General features: G+C 42.0%; 2 protein-coding genes across 2 annotated transcripts; one reads left to right on the forward strand and one right to left on the reverse strand.

Annotated features, from left to right (window-relative positions):
- Positions 1–6,527: 6,527 nt before the first annotated feature.
- Positions 6,528–13,932, reverse strand: LOC143326734 (dnaJ homolog subfamily C member 16-like). The gene is made up of 15 exons (XM_076740565.1): positions 13,752–13,932; positions 13,196–13,375; positions 13,051–13,117; positions 12,579–12,903; positions 12,275–12,459; positions 11,988–12,092; positions 11,719–11,877; positions 11,437–11,567; positions 11,156–11,339; positions 10,673–10,852; positions 10,469–10,545; positions 9,783–9,863; positions 9,519–9,608; positions 9,264–9,434; positions 6,528–9,170 (listed from the first exon to the last, which is right to left on the reverse strand). The coding sequence occupies exons 2-15, from the start codon at positions 13,366–13,368 to the stop codon at positions 8,723–8,725; spliced, it is 2,376 nt and encodes a 791-aa protein (XP_076596680.1). The 5' UTR covers positions 13,369–13,375; positions 13,752–13,932; the 3' UTR covers positions 6,528–8,722.
- On the forward strand, positions 13,321–17,581 carry casp9 (caspase 9, apoptosis-related cysteine peptidase). Its single transcript, XM_076740566.1, has 10 exons — positions 13,321–14,507; positions 14,626–14,836; positions 14,945–15,022; positions 15,105–15,166; positions 15,280–15,456; positions 15,550–15,639; positions 15,804–15,951; positions 16,040–16,228; positions 16,344–16,453; positions 16,553–17,581. Exons 1-10 carry the CDS (start codon positions 14,376–14,378, stop codon positions 16,655–16,657), a joined length of 1,302 nt encoding a protein of 433 aa, XP_076596681.1. The 5' UTR covers positions 13,321–14,375; the 3' UTR covers positions 16,658–17,581.
- Positions 17,582–18,745: the final 1,164 nt, after the last annotated feature.

Below are 18,745 nucleotides of genomic sequence, written 5' to 3' on the forward strand. Positions count from 1 at the left end.
CTAATGCATAAACTAAGTTAAACTACTGTTGCTGGCATTCAATAAATACTGCAACACAGACAAAATATGTGTGTTAGGTAAAACAAACTCACAATCCTCATCCTCTCACCATCGTGGTCCTTTTTGCAACTATATATATGTACTCGGACAGCCAGGGAATTTCTTGTTTGTAAAAAAAAAAGTTAAAAAAAGTAAAAAACTGACACCAGGTGCTGAGCATCTCTCTTACTACAGCCCATACACATCAGGTGCCTTGTGACAGTTGCTTTACTGTGATTGGACAATGATTGTAAGGGGGTGAGGCTGAACAGGAAGAGAACAATGTTCAGAGACTTAAAGACCAAGGAGCATAGCATTTTACATGATCAGGCCACATTATGTTTCAGTTCAGCTTGAAACGCAGTGACATCTGGTGGCTGGCGAGACTTAAAACAGCAAATCACAACTCACTAATTTGAACTGTTGTAGTCTCAATATGTGAAAATGCTGCACTAAATGCAGATGTTATTGTGCAATATGTTACAGCGAAATAATCAATAAAGTACTGTCCAAGCCGAGATGTACTGTAACTGATACTTAATTTTACTCTATTTTATTTCTGTACATATGTATATATACTTCAGATAGTTCAGTTCGGACACAATGGTTTCAACCGCACATAATAGACAGATTCTCAAGAGTGACATGTAACCAAGTTATTTACTTTTTAGAAATTATTTAAATTTACTCTAATCCTGCACTAATGTACAAATTTGAGGTACTTGTACTTTACTTGAGCGTTTCCATTTTATGCAACTTCATACTTCTACTCCACTACATCTCAGAGGCAAATACTGTACATTTTACTCCACTACATTTATCCCACAGCCTCAATTGCTAGTTACTGTCCTTCTTGTCCAGTGAAAACCATGTTTCCCCTAATTGCTTGATTTTGTATGTGAACTGAAGGATTAAGTGTTCTGTCATGGATTGAGAAAATTGTCCTCCTTAAGATAAATCAACTATTTTAAAACCTTCTTGGATTAGCAGGAAAATGTGTTGTGACAAAACTAAAAACAGAGCTGTGTTTCTGAGCTCATGAATCGTCGACTATAGAGATAAATGGTTCTCACTGGACAGCGATGCTACATATAAATGATGATCTCAGATACCACCAGTAATGCAACATGCACATTAATTCAGGAGTAATTTGTAGCCCCGGTGACAAAATTAAGAGAATAAAAAATATGGAATACTGTAGTGTTAAGGCCATAACTTAGAAGTTAAGTGGAGTGCTGCTCTGTTGTTTGATTGGCTCAGACAGGTGGTCAGTTTTGATCTACCTGTGGTGATTGGCAGGGGGTGCGGAAACAGAGAAGAGAGGGAGATGTCAGGAGGAAGCAGCCCGGAGGGAAAGAGGAGGACTAGCATCCTTTAGCAAAGGGTTGTGAATAACGTTTCCTCTTTAACGTCCATGAAAGCCTTGGAGGCACTGCTGCATATCTGTAGCAAACATGAGCAATGAGTGCACCTTAGGCAGCTTTACGTTTGACATTGTAAGAGGTTCTTAGTGATATCATTATATGCTCCAATTGAGCGGTTTCCCTGGTGGCTGAGAGGAATGGGGTAGCAGGGTCAGGCCTAATGTGGAAAAATGAAGACAGAGCTTTCAAAGGTAGAGGTGCCGAGTCAGGTCCTTTTGGAGTCCTCGATAGGATTTGAGTGGGATGAGGAAGCAGAAACTGAAGACAAGTTTGGGTTCAGAAAGTGTTGAGGTAGGAGAGAGGATAAAAGTTAGCAATACATGTCATCAAATAATCATATTTAAATGTGAATATGAACTCTGTGAGCGTAATGTAAAGTGAAATAATACAGGTTTAACGTGTTTTCAACCATAGACAGTATAACTCAGGACCATTCGTGGAGACAGTTTCTCAAGATAAGGTAATAATGCAGGATGTTGTTAAAGGACTCAGTCCTTACAGTTTCAGTAGATATTGTTATTTACTCTCAGAAGACTGAGGGCTCACCATCTAAAGAACCAGGACCTTTTCTCCTGTTGGTTCCCCTCAATGGCTGGAAGTTGGACAGTGACATGATCCTTTTGAGGATTTGCAACACCCTTAAAATATGTTCTCACAATCATGACAATGATCCATTTACAGTAAAATGTCATCAGTTTATTTTTTGTCCCTGACTCTTATGTAAGGCACTTTGTGTTGTATCCATATAGAAATGAAGTTTATTATTATTATGGATAAGAAAAAAACTGGTAAAGACTGGCCAGTGTGAAGCCCTCAGATCACATTATTGAGTTACTATTGTGAAGGATTAATTCCTTATTTGCTTTGAGAATATTGACAGCAGTAATGCTGCTCCCCTTGGGTTTTTATTTTGTTAATTTGAGCATGATTTTAACGATGCACTGGCATAAACACCAGGATGTTCAAAATTAATTCATCAAAGGTGCCAATGTTCTCACATTTTTATCCTTGCTGATCGACTTCTGGTGTGTCCTAAAGTGACTTTGGCCATGTTGTGGTTACCAAACGGATCTTTGCTAGCAAAGATATTGGCTGTTTAATCTGAACTAGGGTTTCTTACAGCTACATTTACGCTAGTTGTAGAAGGAGGCAGTCGGTGCTCAGTACAAAACCAACAGTTGACCAATGAAAAAAATATCCAAGTGATGCCTCCTGCATCTGATAGACAAGCTTTGTGACTATCCATCGAGCAGGTAATCTGTGAATTGTGGACTTCTTTTTTGGCTTGTTGCCAGAGGTCAAATGGTGACGTGGCGAGCTGGATGTGATCCAAGAGCCACCAGTTGACAATATGGGCGGGGTCTGGAGGTCTGGGGTCCATTGTTTGCCAGTAGTGAATTATTTTTTGGTTGTCTTAAAACATTTTAAATGCTCGACTCTGTGAAACGAAACAGACCTATGTGATGACTTTGTAGCACTGTGCAGCTCTCAGCAACGTTAAAAACAGAGCAGTGTCTTAAAAGCAAACATGGACCACATGTGCTAAATGTTGAGTGGAATTTCAGTTCAGCAGTTTTTAAGAAATTGATAAGTATATATATAACGAGGATTTTGGGCAAAACTGCTCTCTCAAAACCCTTTCTCTTTTCTCTCATTGCTGAATCGTTATCGAGAAGGATTAATTCTTTATTTGCTTTGAGAATATTGACAGCAGTAGTGCTGCTCCCCTTGGGTTTTTCTTTTGTTGATTTAAGCATGATTTTAATGACGCACTGGCATAAACACCAGGATGTTCCAACTTAAACATCATCATCATCATCAAGCACTCGGAGGCATTTCTTCAAAGGTGGCCTCTGGCCTTTCCTCAGACATGATAGTGATAGAGTCACTTGGGCCATATTGTGGTTACGGACATCTTCTAAGGGAGGGTTTTGGACAAAACCTTTCCTCTCTTTCTCCTTATTCCATTTCCAAACAGACACCAAACATCCTTCAGACATCCTGTAACTTAAGTCTGCTGTTCTTTTTGGCCATGTTCACAGAGTGTCCATGTTTTTGTATATTTAATAGCATCACAAACAGCATCTACCTGCTTGACAGACAACATACATGCAAAAGTGAATGAGCAGAATAATGCTACAACACACTGCTACAAAATACCAATCAGCTGATCAGTGTTCAAAATTACAACCCACCATCAAATTTCTGAAGCATGTGCTGTGACTGATAACTAAAAATGCTGGGTGTCAATATTTTATAAAATTATGAAAAGAGCATTCTGGTCTTTCTAGAAGTCTGTGCACATTATTCAGAATTCATTCTAATCTATTTTCATTGCTCCTCAACCAATCTGGCTTGGAAAGAAGAATTCATTATAATAATTCCACAATGTCATGTGATCCATGCACACAGAGAAGATATTTAAAGACCGTTACTCCCTTTCCAAGACATCCTGCAACTCTACCTGCTGCAAGGACAACCTCCTCGGATCGTCACAGCATTGTGAGGTTTTAATTCTTACCTTCACATCACACGATCAGCTGTTTCGCTGCATATACATGGAAAAGGTTCGTGATCTGTTAATTATCATGTACGTTTAATGACCACTTGGAATCTCACGTTTAGGCGGTGTAATTGGCTTCATGGTCCATTTTCTTCTCTATTATATCTTTACATAGATGGCATCAATTCTTTATGTCTTTGTGGTCCTCTGTTTGACCAGTGGACTGTGGACTGGAGCAAATGTAAGTAATATGGACAGTACAGTAGTTTTGTATGAGCTCTGTTCTTGTAACACCTAAAGCCTGAGTCCCATTGCAGCTGTTGAGTTTTCAGCATGACTTTGTTAAGAACATTGAAATGAAAATGTGTTATCAGCAACAACATGATGAGTAGTAATGTGTTTATGTTCACAGGCACGGCCAGGTTGGTGCTTCCAAGAATTGTGACTGCAGACTCCAAGACTGATAAGTTTTCAAAAATGACTTTGCCGCTCTCCGGCTGTTGTTGGACAGCTTTTCTGTTGGGTTGCCCATAAAGTCAGCATTAACTCTGTTTGTTACAGGTCAAAAAATCATGTAAAATGAGTGCTGGGCTGCTATAGGAATGCTCACTCAACTTGTAGCACATTTCATGTAATGTTAATCAGCTGCATTAGAAGAAAACTACTGGACATGGTTAAGTTTAGGCAGGGGTTAGGTGTAGTCTGGGTCAGTGTAATGAAACAGCTGTTGTAAAGCTCTTGTGCCTGAACCTCAGTTATTCCTCCTTATTCACTCCTCTTTGACTTAAAGATGATAAATTACCTTTGGTTTCGAAGTATCCCTTCACTGTGGCTCAGCAAGGAAACACTGTCCAAGGACAAATCGGGAATATTGTACCAAAAAGACCTAACTTTGGAAGATACCCACATGATTTGGCTAACTCAGACTGCAGAAGCCTCTGATTAGCTTCAGCTGTTACTGGCAACATTTACAAACAAACATGAGAGACAGAAATCTAGTGTTTCTCCTGCCATACATCTGCCATGTAGGTCCAGAAGAAGAAGGAGAAGAAGGCCCTTCCTCGAAGAGATGCCCTCCTGATTGGACTCAGTTAAATGACCACTGTTACATATTGGTCTTCAGTGCAGAGGACTGGGCTAGTGCAGAGGTACGTCTTCTAGCAACATCAGTTAGAACTGCCACACTGTATTCATGAAACAGCTTGTTCTTAAAATAATTATTCAGAAGAACAAGTCCTCATTTGGAGATTAAAAAAGAGTTCGGTCGTCTTTCTCTGTCACGTTGTCACTTTGTCTCTTCAGTGTTGTCAAATTCTCTCACTTCTATGTCCTCATATGACTCAAGTCACCTCAATATTACTGCATTTTTCCTCACTCCCTTTGTCTTTTTCTGCTTCATTCTTGCTCATTAGGCTTCCTGCATTTCCAAGGGTGGGAATCTGGCCTTAGTTGAAAACCAAGCGCAGTTCCACTTCCTTAAAGAAATGATTACAGGGTTGAATAGTATGCACTTGAAGACTTGGATTAAAACCCATCGTGTATCACAGGTGAGTGAGTGTAACAATTAACAGGATCTGATGCAGCTATCCCCCTGATATTATTGAATTTGGTACTTGTATTAAAAAGATATCCCCCCGAAAACCAGGACATTCATTTCATTGTTTAGCACCACAGATGTCCTGTTTACCCTCATGGTGTTGGAATTGTGGTAGAGGTCTCAGTGGTGGTAAATGTGTTTTTTGAGTGAATTGACCCTTAAATCCGTTTTTTCAGGAGGGCGAGGGGCAGAACGCTGGCAAAACAAAATATTGCTTGGAGATTGACCAGAACGGTACACACTGATTATCTCTGTCCTCTTAACTGTGTTTTTGCAGAAATCAGATTTCACTATTCAATAATGGACACATTAACATATGTAACTAATTACCTGATTTATTCTTCATTGTTATTATTATTCATACTGTGGTATATGAATTATGTATTATTTATACTTTAGATTAAGAAAAATAAAAAATTTGTAACTTTTTGCTTTAGGAAACTGTAATGGGCACTTTTCACTACTATGTGACATTTCATTGACCAAACGAGAAAAAAAGTAATAATAATGAAAGAAATAATAAATTTCAGCTCTAATTGTTTGTTTCTTAAACTTTGAATTCAAGGTAAAATGGCTGATGTAGTCTGCTCTGACAAGAAACCCTACATTTGTGGCATGAGTCTGTGACGATCCCCGCCGCGTGCTGTCACTTCTGCTGCCACGATGATGTCACTCTCTCGCTGACGGTGTCACTTCCACCGGGGTGTCAAGCCTTGGTCGCATCACTTTCAAAAGATCTGTGGCAACTCTGATTTCATTCCAATCAAATAATAAAAGGATACATCCTGATCAGTAATTTGTCTCATCTGTTTTAACCATAACCATCTCAATCCCCACCTCAATTTCTATGTCAGTTTAAGAAAGTAATCTCAGATATTGGTTCCATGACATTTTAGCTCAGTCCCTTCTTTGCAAATGTAAAATTTGAAAAATAAAAAAAAATCAATTGATCAGTCCAACAGCTGATCCAACAATTTATTTTATATCTGCACATAAAGTACAAAGTGGTGCATTCTAGTGTTCCATAGACATAACCTGTTTTACAACCATTAAGCTGCCCACAGCAGCGATACAGTTATACAAGATCGGAGCTGATATCTCATCCTGCTGAGAGGGGTTCACCTGCTGATGTCACATCCCCAGGTCTATAAACCAATGGGAAGAGATTAGGGCCCTCAGAGGTGAGGTGCACCACCACACTCCCTTGTGGGCAGCTTCAACACAGCAGTTCTGATGTCACTGCCTCTGAATACTGGAATGAGATGTCACATGGCCCAGCAAATGTTCAGCTCGCTCCTGTATATCCAATATATACACTGTATGTTAGCTTGATACAGAGGCAAAGAAGGTGGATAGATTTGACTCGCTTGTCTGATATATCTTTGACAGAATCGCACTCTCTTGAGCTTGAATTCAGTGCAGTTCATCGTGTTGTTCTGCACAGCCTGTGCAGTAATGGGTGGTCATGAATCTGTAAGTTGGCTCATTCAGCTCTTTCATTCAGCTCCTTGTCAGACAGCCAGTCAGATTGTGTTTGCACAAAAAGTTCCAAGGAACTCGTTTATTGTGCTCAATTCGACTGTGTTCATTGTGATTCATCTCTGTTCACTGTTCGACGGTTTTGAATCCAAACATCCAAACCAGGAAATAGTGACTGTAAACATTAAATAAACAACTTAGAAGCATTTAACTGTAAATGAGCTGTCAGTTAGCAGTAAATTCACAAAAGTGAAATTTTGGACTTTCTGGTACCTTTAATCCTTCTTAACTGTCCTTTGAGATTTTAAAAAGATATAACCTTGACACACTGAAGAATGACCTCGTCAGTTGCAGGCATACAACTCCCCTGTACACGCTGGAGGCAAACGTTAGCAGAGGAATTAGCATGAACTAACATTATCGGGGACTGACGTGGATGTAATCTCGTGGAGGTGTCTCCACCTGGTGACAGCACAGTCATTCGGCTTCTTATTTCTCATCAAAAATTCCGATTTTCTGTCTTAATTAACAAACATACAGCATTTTATTGCAACCAACAAGAGGATGAATGCACTACTGAAGACTGAAACACAGATCATTTTTTTACACTCACTTGTAAATTAAATCTTAATAAAAATAATTTAAAAAATCCATGTCAAACATTCACCAAATCTCACATACTCTTTAAAACACAGGTCCAATAGATAACATGATTATGTACAATATTTACAGAGTACCAACAAAATTATATATGTATGATATTTTTTTCACTTAACGTTGACAAAACAAGTTCATAAACCAAGCAAGCACACACGAAGCTTGACTTTACTTTCATGTCTACATAATTCAAGATGACTGAACGATAAGGTGTCATCTTGGCCGTGTGGAAAACATTCAGAAAATGAAATGGACAGCTTGTTCATTATGTTTGCTACATGAAGCTACTGGCTAACTGAGGTTCTTAAATAGACCAAGGCTGCTAAATAATTCTTGCTTGCAGCGAAGTACATTTTAAACCGCAACCCCAACAGTTTCTGTGTAACAAAACAAGTATTTTCTTTTGATGTATTCGCACAATCAGGAAGAACATGAAGAAACCCTTGACGTCCATGGTAAAAGGCATTGTCATGACGGCAGTACGCTATATTGCACAAGCGAGGCAGCATTCAGGAGATAATATGCAACGGAGAAAAAGGGCTGAGATGCATAAAAAGGATATTCAGTGTTAAAGACATGCATCTCTATTCACAGTATTCATCGATGGACATGATGAAGGTAGTCATCTTGCCTCCCTTAGTGTGTGTGGATATGACTGATGGTCATGAAGGCAGGAGAGGGGGCACCCTGTGCCATGTCATCCCTGCCTCTCCCCAGCTGTCACCATAATAATAAAAAGTGGAAATGCCAGGTGGCCACAGTGATTTGTTTTCTGTTCACAAGGCTGTAGCAGCAGCAGCATTTGCCTGAATAAAATATATGTATATAAACCAGCATGCAATGAGTGTAAGAGAGGTACGCTAAAGGATCTGACCCACATTACTTGCACTCAAGCCATGTTTGGAATATTAACCCAATCTTTGTAATTATTAATCACCTCAAGTCCAAGAAAGGCAGCTCTATCCTAACACGAGGGGAGTGTGACAGTGGATAAATACTAAGTGCTTCCTAACTTGCTTCCATCTATTTACTGGGGGTGATCTTGTCTAGTCCTGGCCAGGCGGGGATGTAGTAGCGAGGCAAAGTGCCTTCCATCAGCCTTTCCATCCACAACCCCAGGCGGTCCAGTTTGTGGTGGATCTGCAGGGTGGATATGCTGCGGGATCGGTTGGATTTGCGCGGTGGGTGGTCGTCACGAGAGCCGGACCTCGACCTCCCCCCCGAAGTGCCCCCTTCATCCTCTGATGACTTACTGTCAAGGTCTTCCCCAGTGTAGACGGGCTTAAACAGACAAAGGTACTTCTTGTGGCCGTTAAGTGCCAGCACGTAGCCGGTGTAGTCCATTTTGTGGTTTCCACCATCATCCTCATCCGCATCAATCTGTGTGGCATCTTGGGCGTATTCCAGCAGAGTGTTCATCCACTGGCTGTGCTTGTCGATGTTCAGGAAGGAGAAATGCAGCGTCAGGCTCCTTGGAGAGGGTGGGAAGAATAAATGTGATTAAGTAAATATGATTGTTTCATACACAACTAAAATGTCCTTTTCCCATGATTCTTTAGGTTACCCTGTGAAGGAGTAGACCTCTTTGGCAAACTTGCTAAGCAGGATGTTCTTGGAGGCGTCAGTGAGAACCAGCACTATGTTCATGTGTCCCGGCCTCAGCTTCACCAGGTTGCTCATGTAAGTAATATCCGTCAGCTCCGTCACCTCCACAAAGTTCTTCTTGGGAGGCCGACTAAAAATCAACAGCAAAAATAAAGAACTTAAGAAAATTATGGTCAGTCCTGCACTCCATAAAATATGTAAGTTTTATTCTTGCCTTGAAGTGCCACCGGTCCCTGGTGACCCATTTTCAGCTTTGGATCCCTCTTTTGCCTTTGGTTTAGTCTGCTTATCATCACTTGAGTCACTGAAAAACAAACCGAAACAAAAAACAAGGTTTTGCCCAGCGGGGATGCGCAGTGTAAAGGAGTAAAATTAAAAGCATTAGTACTTTGTTTTCTTTGGCTTGTCTTTCTAGCTCACTTTATATTGTGTTGGTCATGTCAGGTGATGTTGAAATGTGAAGGGTAGAGCCACCAACCTGAAGGCCTGGATGACCACAGTTCCAAACAAGATGAACAAGGCAGAGAAGATAAGGGACAGAAGAGGCATCATCTCACGCCTGCAAATCACCATAGATGTCTCAGTGCAATCACGTGTTATTCCATAGCAGGTGGACAGAAGCTTACCTTGCAAGGCAGCTGGATTCGTGAAATCACAAGATCGTGCGCGATCACACAAGCCAAGAATCCATCTAGCCAGGCATCAAGTTATGCGTTTGTGGTCAAACAATAGTTGCCTTGGACCAATGAGTGTCCTATGACAAACTAATGGCAGCTACAAGCGGGCGTGGTTTAAGTGTGACGACAGCAAAAGAAGCGACTGTTTGTTTGATAAGAACAATGGCGGCTCTTAAAGAGGTTAGCATAGATGCTACTATAGCATCAGAACTGGAGAGTATTTCTTCACTGAAAGAAGCGTAAGGAGTGATTGGTTGAAAGTGGCCGCCCTTTTCCAAACAGTCTCCAAGGACAACTTCCCAGATGGTTCTGTGTCACAAACCATCTGGTGCATCAGGTTAGACGGAGGCTCGCTTGCAAATAAATACTTTTGTAGAGCAACATCTGAAAATTTCAATCTTTCACATCAGCCTCTTTCACATAGATGGAACTGCTTCGCTGAATCTAAAATAAAACTTGAAAGAGAGTGTCAGAGCTCTCTACCTACCAGTTGTTATGCAGAATATCATCGATGACTTCAGAGAGGTAATCGTAAGATGCATAGATCCATCGGATAACAAACATCTGAAGAGAGCATTTATCATTAAGTAAGAGGGTTGGTGATATTTGACAAACAGTACTTGGTTGTAGGAGTAGTGGCTGCACAGACGAGCATTGTTCAAACCCACTATTTTTACTCAAAGGAACGTACAGAGGCAAACTCGTTGTTGAGCTCGGGCAGCATGGCGTCATGGATGAGGATGGACGGGTCCCTCTGAAGTCGCTCCAGCTCCTCCTGAAGATGCTGCTTGTCTTCCTCACTGCCATTCCAGGCGGTCACCGGCTTGAACAAGGCCTTGCCTGCAGCATTACGCCTCTCCAGGATCACCACCTGAGTACAAAAAAAGGTACTAAGAATCTTGTCAAAAACAGTTTTTATGGGGGTCTATTAGTTATTATGTTAAATGTCTATTAGAAAGATTTCTTTAGAAAATAAAATTGGATCATTTAAAGTTAATGTTTTTATGGTGTAATTCAGGAAAGACCGTTGAAATCATTACTTTGTCTCAACAAAAATGCTGATTTCATTTCATACATTCCACATCCTAAAGTGCTAGCAATTCTCAAATCCCCATAGATCCTGTAGATTCACAGTGGAACTGGGAGCTGTAGTGTCAGACATGTATGCGTGTACCTGTGTCGGTGACTGTGCGCTGTCTTTGCTTTGCATGAGGATGTCACAAAGAGGTTGCTGCAGCCGTTGGTACACATATGCAAATCTAACAACCTCCTTGGCATTGGTGGAGGCAAATGAGAGGAACGCCTTGTTCCCAAAAGAAAAGGTCTCTTCGTCACCTGTGATCAGCAGCACGCAGTACCTGAGTGGAGGAAGGACAGTACAGTAACTTAGCAAATGCAAACTAGAAACAAACTGTGTAAACAGACGTTAAAAAAGCAAGTGTTGTGTTGTCTTACTTCCTGCGTCTGTGGAACTGTTTGACAGGACAGAGCTCATCAAAGAGCTTCTGATTGACCAGCCGCGGCACAAGGAGAAATTTGTTGTTTGACACAAACTCATCAATAATTTGCTTTTTCATTCCTTTGGCCTGCAGAGAGCAAACATGACCACATGGGGAAAAAAAGACTGAGGTGACATTCCAGTGAACACTCGTGCAACTAGCTCTGTGTATACGTAGATACCCGTGAACAGGAGGAGAACTACTTTCTTTCCTCAAGCTACCTGCTGCTGTAATGTACCTGTATGATGTCAGCAGGCTTGTCAGTGTTCTCTTTGAACACCAGCATGGTTGGAGCGTAAGTGTTAATATTGAACTGTTTCTGCAGGTCAGCAGTCTCTGAAAGGCCCTGGTCCACGTAGCCAAACTGCAAGTAGTCCTTATAAGCAAAAGCTGTCAGCTGTGGAGATGCAGACATAAATTATTGACACGTTTGTTTTGGCGATGCAGTTACCATCAGTGGCACATGAGATACATTTCACATAAAGTAACTGCAGGACAACAGCCTACTTTGTATAGCAGAGGAACTACAGGCACTTGGTCGAACAGGAGCACGTGTGGCTTGTTGAGCTCATGCCAGCTGTTCAAGAACTGCAGGTCATTCTTGTCAGTGACCTGAAATGGAGAAAACACAAAATGATTCATTCATTTTGAATTCATGCCAATCCATCATCTGTATATATCCATCATGAATCTGCTCTGCAGCGTACATTTTACATGTATAAAACAGCCATTAGTCTTCCTTCCTCTAACTGACTGTATATGCAGCTCTTATCAGAGCACAAGCCGATATTTACCCGCTCCACAAGCCTCTGAGGGAGAAGGTCTTCTACAAACTGCCTCAGGTGCTCCTTTGCTACAGCATAATGGAAAAACGTCACTTTGCCATTGATGACTCCAAGTATTGATGGGGTGCGATGAGCACCCAGGTGATTGGCTAACCGCCTCTCGTAGCCGACATCCACCACACCTATCCCCACACCTGCAAAGACAGGATATCCACAAACATACACACATCAACCTTTTCACCTCGCTCTGTGCAACCCCATAGACGGCAGCACTGCTGGGAAATTTTGGATGATTTATTGGCTCGTTCCAAACCTAGAGTCTCCATCTCCTGCACCACCTCCTTCCATACAGGCTCAATGTGGATGCAGCTGAAGCACCAGTCAGAGGTGATCTTTATTAGGTATGGTCTCTTGTAGCTGTCAGGCACCACGTCATTGACATACTGGTTGAAGTGCAGTATGTACTTGCTGTCAGCAAAGTCCCTGTGGCTCTTGCTGTTGAAGGGAAAGTTGAAGAAGGACTCATCGAAGTAAAAGCTGTCATGGCGATGACCGTAGCGACCGCTGCCGTATGGATGGGTGTCATCAGTCTGGCCATAGCGGTCAAAACTAGCACGTTTGTCCTCATTGGACAGGATCTGGATTTGAAGTAGAACAAATATCAATATGGCAGACATCTTCCTCTGGTACTGCTTGTTGGCTGTTATCACAGCTCACATGCACATACTGCATGATGCGAAATGCATGAATTTTCTTTCTTTCTTTCTTTATTTTAAATGACTAACCTCATAAGATTTGGTAATCTTGATAAACATGTCCTCAGCACCTGGATTTTTGTTTTTGTCCGGATGCCTTGAGAGGAAGACGCTCATTAGTGAAGAACTGAACGAGGTCCATAAAAACAGGTCAGTATCGTGTAAAAATAGTTACCATTCTTTTGCAAGACGCTTATAGACCTTCTTGATCTCAGCCTGGCTTGCACTTCTGGTTACTCCTAAGATTTTGTATGGGTCCATCTCAGGCCCGGCATGGGCTGCTCCTGTCAGCAGCACTGAGAGGACCACCACCACAGCCAGCTGCACAGACATCTTTGACCGTGCCATCAGTTACCTGTAACAAGATCTATAATCATCGAGTGGACTGAGGATAGTCAGACCTGAAATGATGACAGCCTTTAGCTGAAACAGCTTTCCCTCCATACTGACATCAGCCTTGTAATGATGCATGATGAAGACAACCGGGTTGCTAAACAGGATGGCATTATAGCATGCTAACTACACAAGCTAGGTAATATTTGTCAACATCAGCAACACATATTACAAAAGCATAACCCTGCTGACATGTCACTGCCTGTGGCATTAACGTTATTCATCGAGGATAAAAAAAACGTCCACGCAGTTTTTTTTTTTTTTTCTCCATTAGGGTTAGTTGCGTTGCTACAGTATCTCGCTGTCTGTCTGCCTCAACGCAACAGCTCTACGCTCACCTCGAGCAGACGCTGTCAGCCGGTGCTGCGCCACATATTTGGTGAAGGTTTGTTGTTCCTCTGCTTGATGGTTTACGCTGATGTGAAATGACAGCGAAATGCAAAGGGTGTGTTCAGCAGCATCCCACAGTTCCTCCCTCCAGGGCGAGCTGACAACCTGCTGCTGCTAAGAAGGAATAAAGGGGGAGGTACCCAGCGTCGAAAGTAACATTGGGAGATTGAGTGTTTGGTGACACCTTCGGCCTCGTTTGTGTGCGTTCGGTTTATTCGTGTTTGTTCGTGGCGCCGCGATGTTTTGGTTAAACGTGTTGAGGTACGCTGGTCGCGTGTGGCAGGGGCGCACGGTAAAACAAACCAAGCGGATTCTTTTTTTCTGCGTACTCTCTGATTGGACCAATCACAGACGACGGTGATGTAAACAAGGAAATGGCTACTGCAAGCGACCACAAATAAGAGAAATGAAAAGGAAACTTGCGATATTTGTAGGGGAACAAGGTATAATTTCTCTTTCACAAAGGAGTGGGCTCATTTAAGAGTACCGACTGACTCTGTAATCGTGACAAAATTAGTTATTTCGAACTTTTAGGATATTTCTCTGTCCCTCACTGAGGTCGGTTGTATTGAATGGAGGAAAAACACAAGAAGATTCTCCAGCGCAACAGGACCAATCTCGTGAGAGACTTGGACCCATCAAAACTGTACGATGACCTTCTTGAAAAGGGAGTTTTCACGCAAGACATGATCGACGAGATAAAGGTAACAGCTGTATGACAGTTTCATGTTAATTGTCTATTGTTTGTACAGCGGCCACAAATACACGTCATTTATCAGTTAATGTAACACTGGTAACACCTGTAACTGTCTCTCACATCAGAGCTCTGGGACCAGACGTGACCAGGCCAGACAGCTAGTCCGGGACTTGGAGACCCGCGGGAGTCGAGCCTTTCCATTATTTCTGCAGTGCCTTCAGGAGACAGGTCAGCACAGTTTGGCGGAGCTCCTGCAGAATGAAGCTCCGACAGTTCAGCTTCAGCCTGCAGCGCCCACTCAGGTGCTCCGACCTGTTGTCCAACCCCTCCCAGTGTGTAAGTGAGCCTCGATTATTACAACGATTTGTAGCTCTCTGGTCTTGTAATGTGAACACTTTGGTGTCATTTATTGCTCATACATAACACGTGCTGTTTCTTTTACAGCTTCTCCAATGGATGAGCAAAAGCAAGATGATGCCCCAGTCTATCCAGTACAGAGACCCAGTACTACTCCCAGTCCATGTGAGCCATGTTGTTAATTCACATATTAGTAAGAGTCTGATAAGTTCCATGATGCTTACAAATATTGATGTTTTTGTCACAGCACCAGAAAAGGAATATATCAAAACGAGAATACAAGGCAGGACCCGACGGGATAGCATTCAAGTGAGCACCATTAATTTATCTGGCACTGCACGGCCAAAAGAAAGCCAAACGCTGCTGCATCAGCTTAATGAATCTCCTTCTCTGCTTCCCTTTTCTGTGTATGCGTGTGTCAGAGCTACAAAATGGACTCCAGCCCGTGCGGGCATTGCCTCATCATAAACAACGTGGAGTTTGAACCTCAGAGCGAACTGAACAATCGCAAAGGGTCCAACATAGACTGCGACAAGCTGGAGAACAGATTCAAGGTGCTCAACTTCATCGTGGAAGTGAAGACAAACCTGAAACAAAGGGTGAGACTCACTTCCTCTGCGTCCGTGTCCTTAAACCACATGTAAACCTTTGAGCTCGTGGTTGTAAAGCTAATAATCATCTCCGCATTACAGCAAATCAAGCATGAGCTGTCAGCTTTATCTAAGAGGGATCATTCACAATATGACTGCTGCGTGGTCATCATGCTGTCCCATGGGACTGAGGTAAGACATGTCCTACGTTTATTTTCCACCCCTACTCTTGACTTATTATGGTGCATGTACACATAATAATATGTGTAAAAACTTTAATCTTTTTCTCTGAACTGCTCAAGTCCAGATGCAGGTGACCCATGAGACCTAATGCATGTTCACGTTTATGTGCACAGGTGAGCCACAACCGCTTCCCTGGTGCCGTGTACGGTGTGGACGGACAGCATGTCCCTGTTCAGCATATCACAAACTACCTCAATGGCCGGCATTGTCCCTCTTTACAAGGCAAACCCAAACTTTTCTTCATCCAGGCTTGTGGAGGAGGTAGCTAACACTGAACACACTGAGTAAGTCAAAGTAACAAAGTGCACTTGAAGCGATCTCAGAAGGAAACATTTGTGTTTTCCTTAAGGTGAAAGAGACACCGGCTTTGAGGTGTCCCCTGATGAGGTCGAACCATCCATGGGTGGAGAAGACGATCAGACGGATGCCATTCCCATGTCGTCCAGCAGCGACTCTCTGAGCATGTCCGATGAACCGGACGCCAGAGCAACGCTGCCGACTCCGAGCGACATTCTGGTGTCCTACTCTACGTTTCCCGGTGTGTGTTGCATTCATGCACCTGTTTTTGTTTGATCAATATCTCAAGTCTATAGATGAACCCGACTTGCTACATATGTCTTCCTAATGCCACTTTGACTGTGTGACAAAAACAGGGTACGTTTCTTGGAGAGACACCCAGTCGGGCTCCTGGTACGTCGAGACTCTGGACCGTATTCTTGAGGAAAACGCTCCGACAGATGACTTGGTCACAATGTTGATGATGGTGAGCTTCTCTTACGATACCAACAAAATTAGCTTGACGATTTAGACCTTCTCAGTTTAAACTTACTCACATCTGATTATTCACTGTGCTTATTTTCAGGTTAATCATGAAGTTTCCCAAAACTCTGCAAAAGGGCTCTACAAGCAAATGCCTGGTTCCTTTAACTTCCTTCGCAAACTTCTCTACTTTCAAAGCCAAGCATAGCGGCAAGCTTCAGTACTTTCAGGGAATGTCGGTTTACTTTAATGCTGTAAGGCATGATGGTAATTTTTTGTGTGATTTGACGCAATCATGTCTTACCATACATGTCTGTTTGCTTGTCATGTCTTGGCTGTATTTTAATAGTTGGCAACTTTTCTAAATAAACCTTTTGGGTGTAGGTGCCATCTTGTAAAGGAAATCTCAACAGTGTGAAAATGTGACTCAGGTTAGTGATTTTATATCATTGTGTGGACGATCAGTGTAAAATACTTTGCTTGCTTTTATTTCAAGTCTCTTTAATATACTGGCTTTGTTCATAAAATGGGATTTTTGTGGAGTTATTTTGTGAACATGGAGTCAGAGGCAGGGAAAGACTTTCCATTAATAAATCTCAACCCACCAGCAATGTTAGTGTATAGATTTTGTTGTCATCATACATAAGCATGCTAGTGTTGCTGCGTGTGCTACCACTGAGTTGCATTATGTCAGGCTGGTAACAGCTGCAAGTCAGACAGTTGTGTGCTTGACTACATTCCAGTAGATGGTGTTGGTGAGTCAGTGAAGACTTGAGATCTCACACCTTCTTTTATTTTCCACCACTGCCTCCAGGGGTCTCCATAAAATTAGAATTGCTAGCATTTCATTAGTTTGTCCTGTTGCCTCAGATGAACACACACTGTTTCAAACACAGGTTTATGTCTAATATTGTAAGCTGAAAACAGTTGAAGTCATGAGCCACAAACATCACCTTGATGTTTCTCATGCTAAATGGGAGTTCATGGTAGGCTTTATGTATTTGGGGAAACTTGACTTGTCATTCAAAGCACTGCTGTGTGTTCAGTGCAGCCTGAGCATACGGTTAGGGTTAGCATGGCTGTACAGTTTCTGATTACTGAAGGCCATATGAATAAATTCCGGTTTGTCAAACATCTTTGGACTATCCTAATTTTGTGTTCTTTTCTTCTTCGTTGTGATCCTTGATGTTCTGTTTAGCTTTTCAGTTTGCTGCAGTGCTTTTGTTTCTTTCCCAATTAGAAAAATCCATATTGATAATACTACACTACACTACATATACTACTACACTACACCTCATGTTTTCCAAAACATCATTTAATAACACCGCCAAACTCCGCTCTTTCTCATCTTTCAACAGCTAGAACAAACATCTCGGAAATTAACAAGCTTCACCACATCGACTTCCGGCCAGATTAAGGTTTGAATTCTTCACCCCTCTAATAAATCCTTTAAGAAGAACTAGAAAAAGTAATCTTGCATGTGCTCGTGGTGGAGCTTGTATTGACAATGACATGAGCAGCGCGCTTCACTCAGTGCTCAGTCCATTGTATTAATGTTTGTCAAAATGCATCTATTTTCCAGTTCACCACAGCTAAGAATCACAAGGAACAGCCAAGATTTTATCAGACTGCTGCTCTTCTCAGCTCCCAGTCTTCCTCACGTCACCTGTTTGTGAGTCTATAGGCTTTGTTTGGTTCATAAAGGCTTCAAACTGCTCCGGCCTCTTCAGAAGAAGAAGAAGAAGAATATTCATCCACGGTGCTGATTATTTACTCATGTCACTTTGCCTCCACAGCTGCAATGGAAAAAATAGCTATATTAGCAAAGCAAGCAACTCAGTGTTTGGAGACCCCCGTGTCGGCACTTACAAGTACCTGGAGGTGGCCTATGTATGTGAATGTAAGTAGCTCAAAGACCCTGTTTGAGTACGATACGATACGATGCGATATGCTTTATTGTCCCCATGGGGAAATTTGTTTTGGACTTGTATGCTGCACACAACATGCCTCCACAGTGTGATAAAACAAACAACATAATGAATTGCACATAGTCAACATTGCACATTACAAGATATTGCACATACAAATACATAACACATATTGCACATTGCACATATTGCACATGCCCTGTGGTAAAAACCCATGGAAATATTGCACAATCCCTGCAGCCTCAAACAGCACTATTTAAAAGTTTATCGGAGGTAGGAACAAATGAATTTTTAAATCGGTTAAGTTTACAGTGGGGAACTCTGTATCGTCTGCCAGAGGGCAAGAGCTCATATTCCAAGTGCAGGAT

Source organism: Chaetodon auriga, chromosome 10, assembly GCF_051107435.1.
Source record: "Chaetodon auriga isolate fChaAug3 chromosome 10, fChaAug3.hap1, whole genome shotgun sequence".
Taxonomy (NCBI): domain Eukaryota; kingdom Metazoa; phylum Chordata; class Actinopteri; order Chaetodontiformes; family Chaetodontidae; genus Chaetodon; species Chaetodon auriga.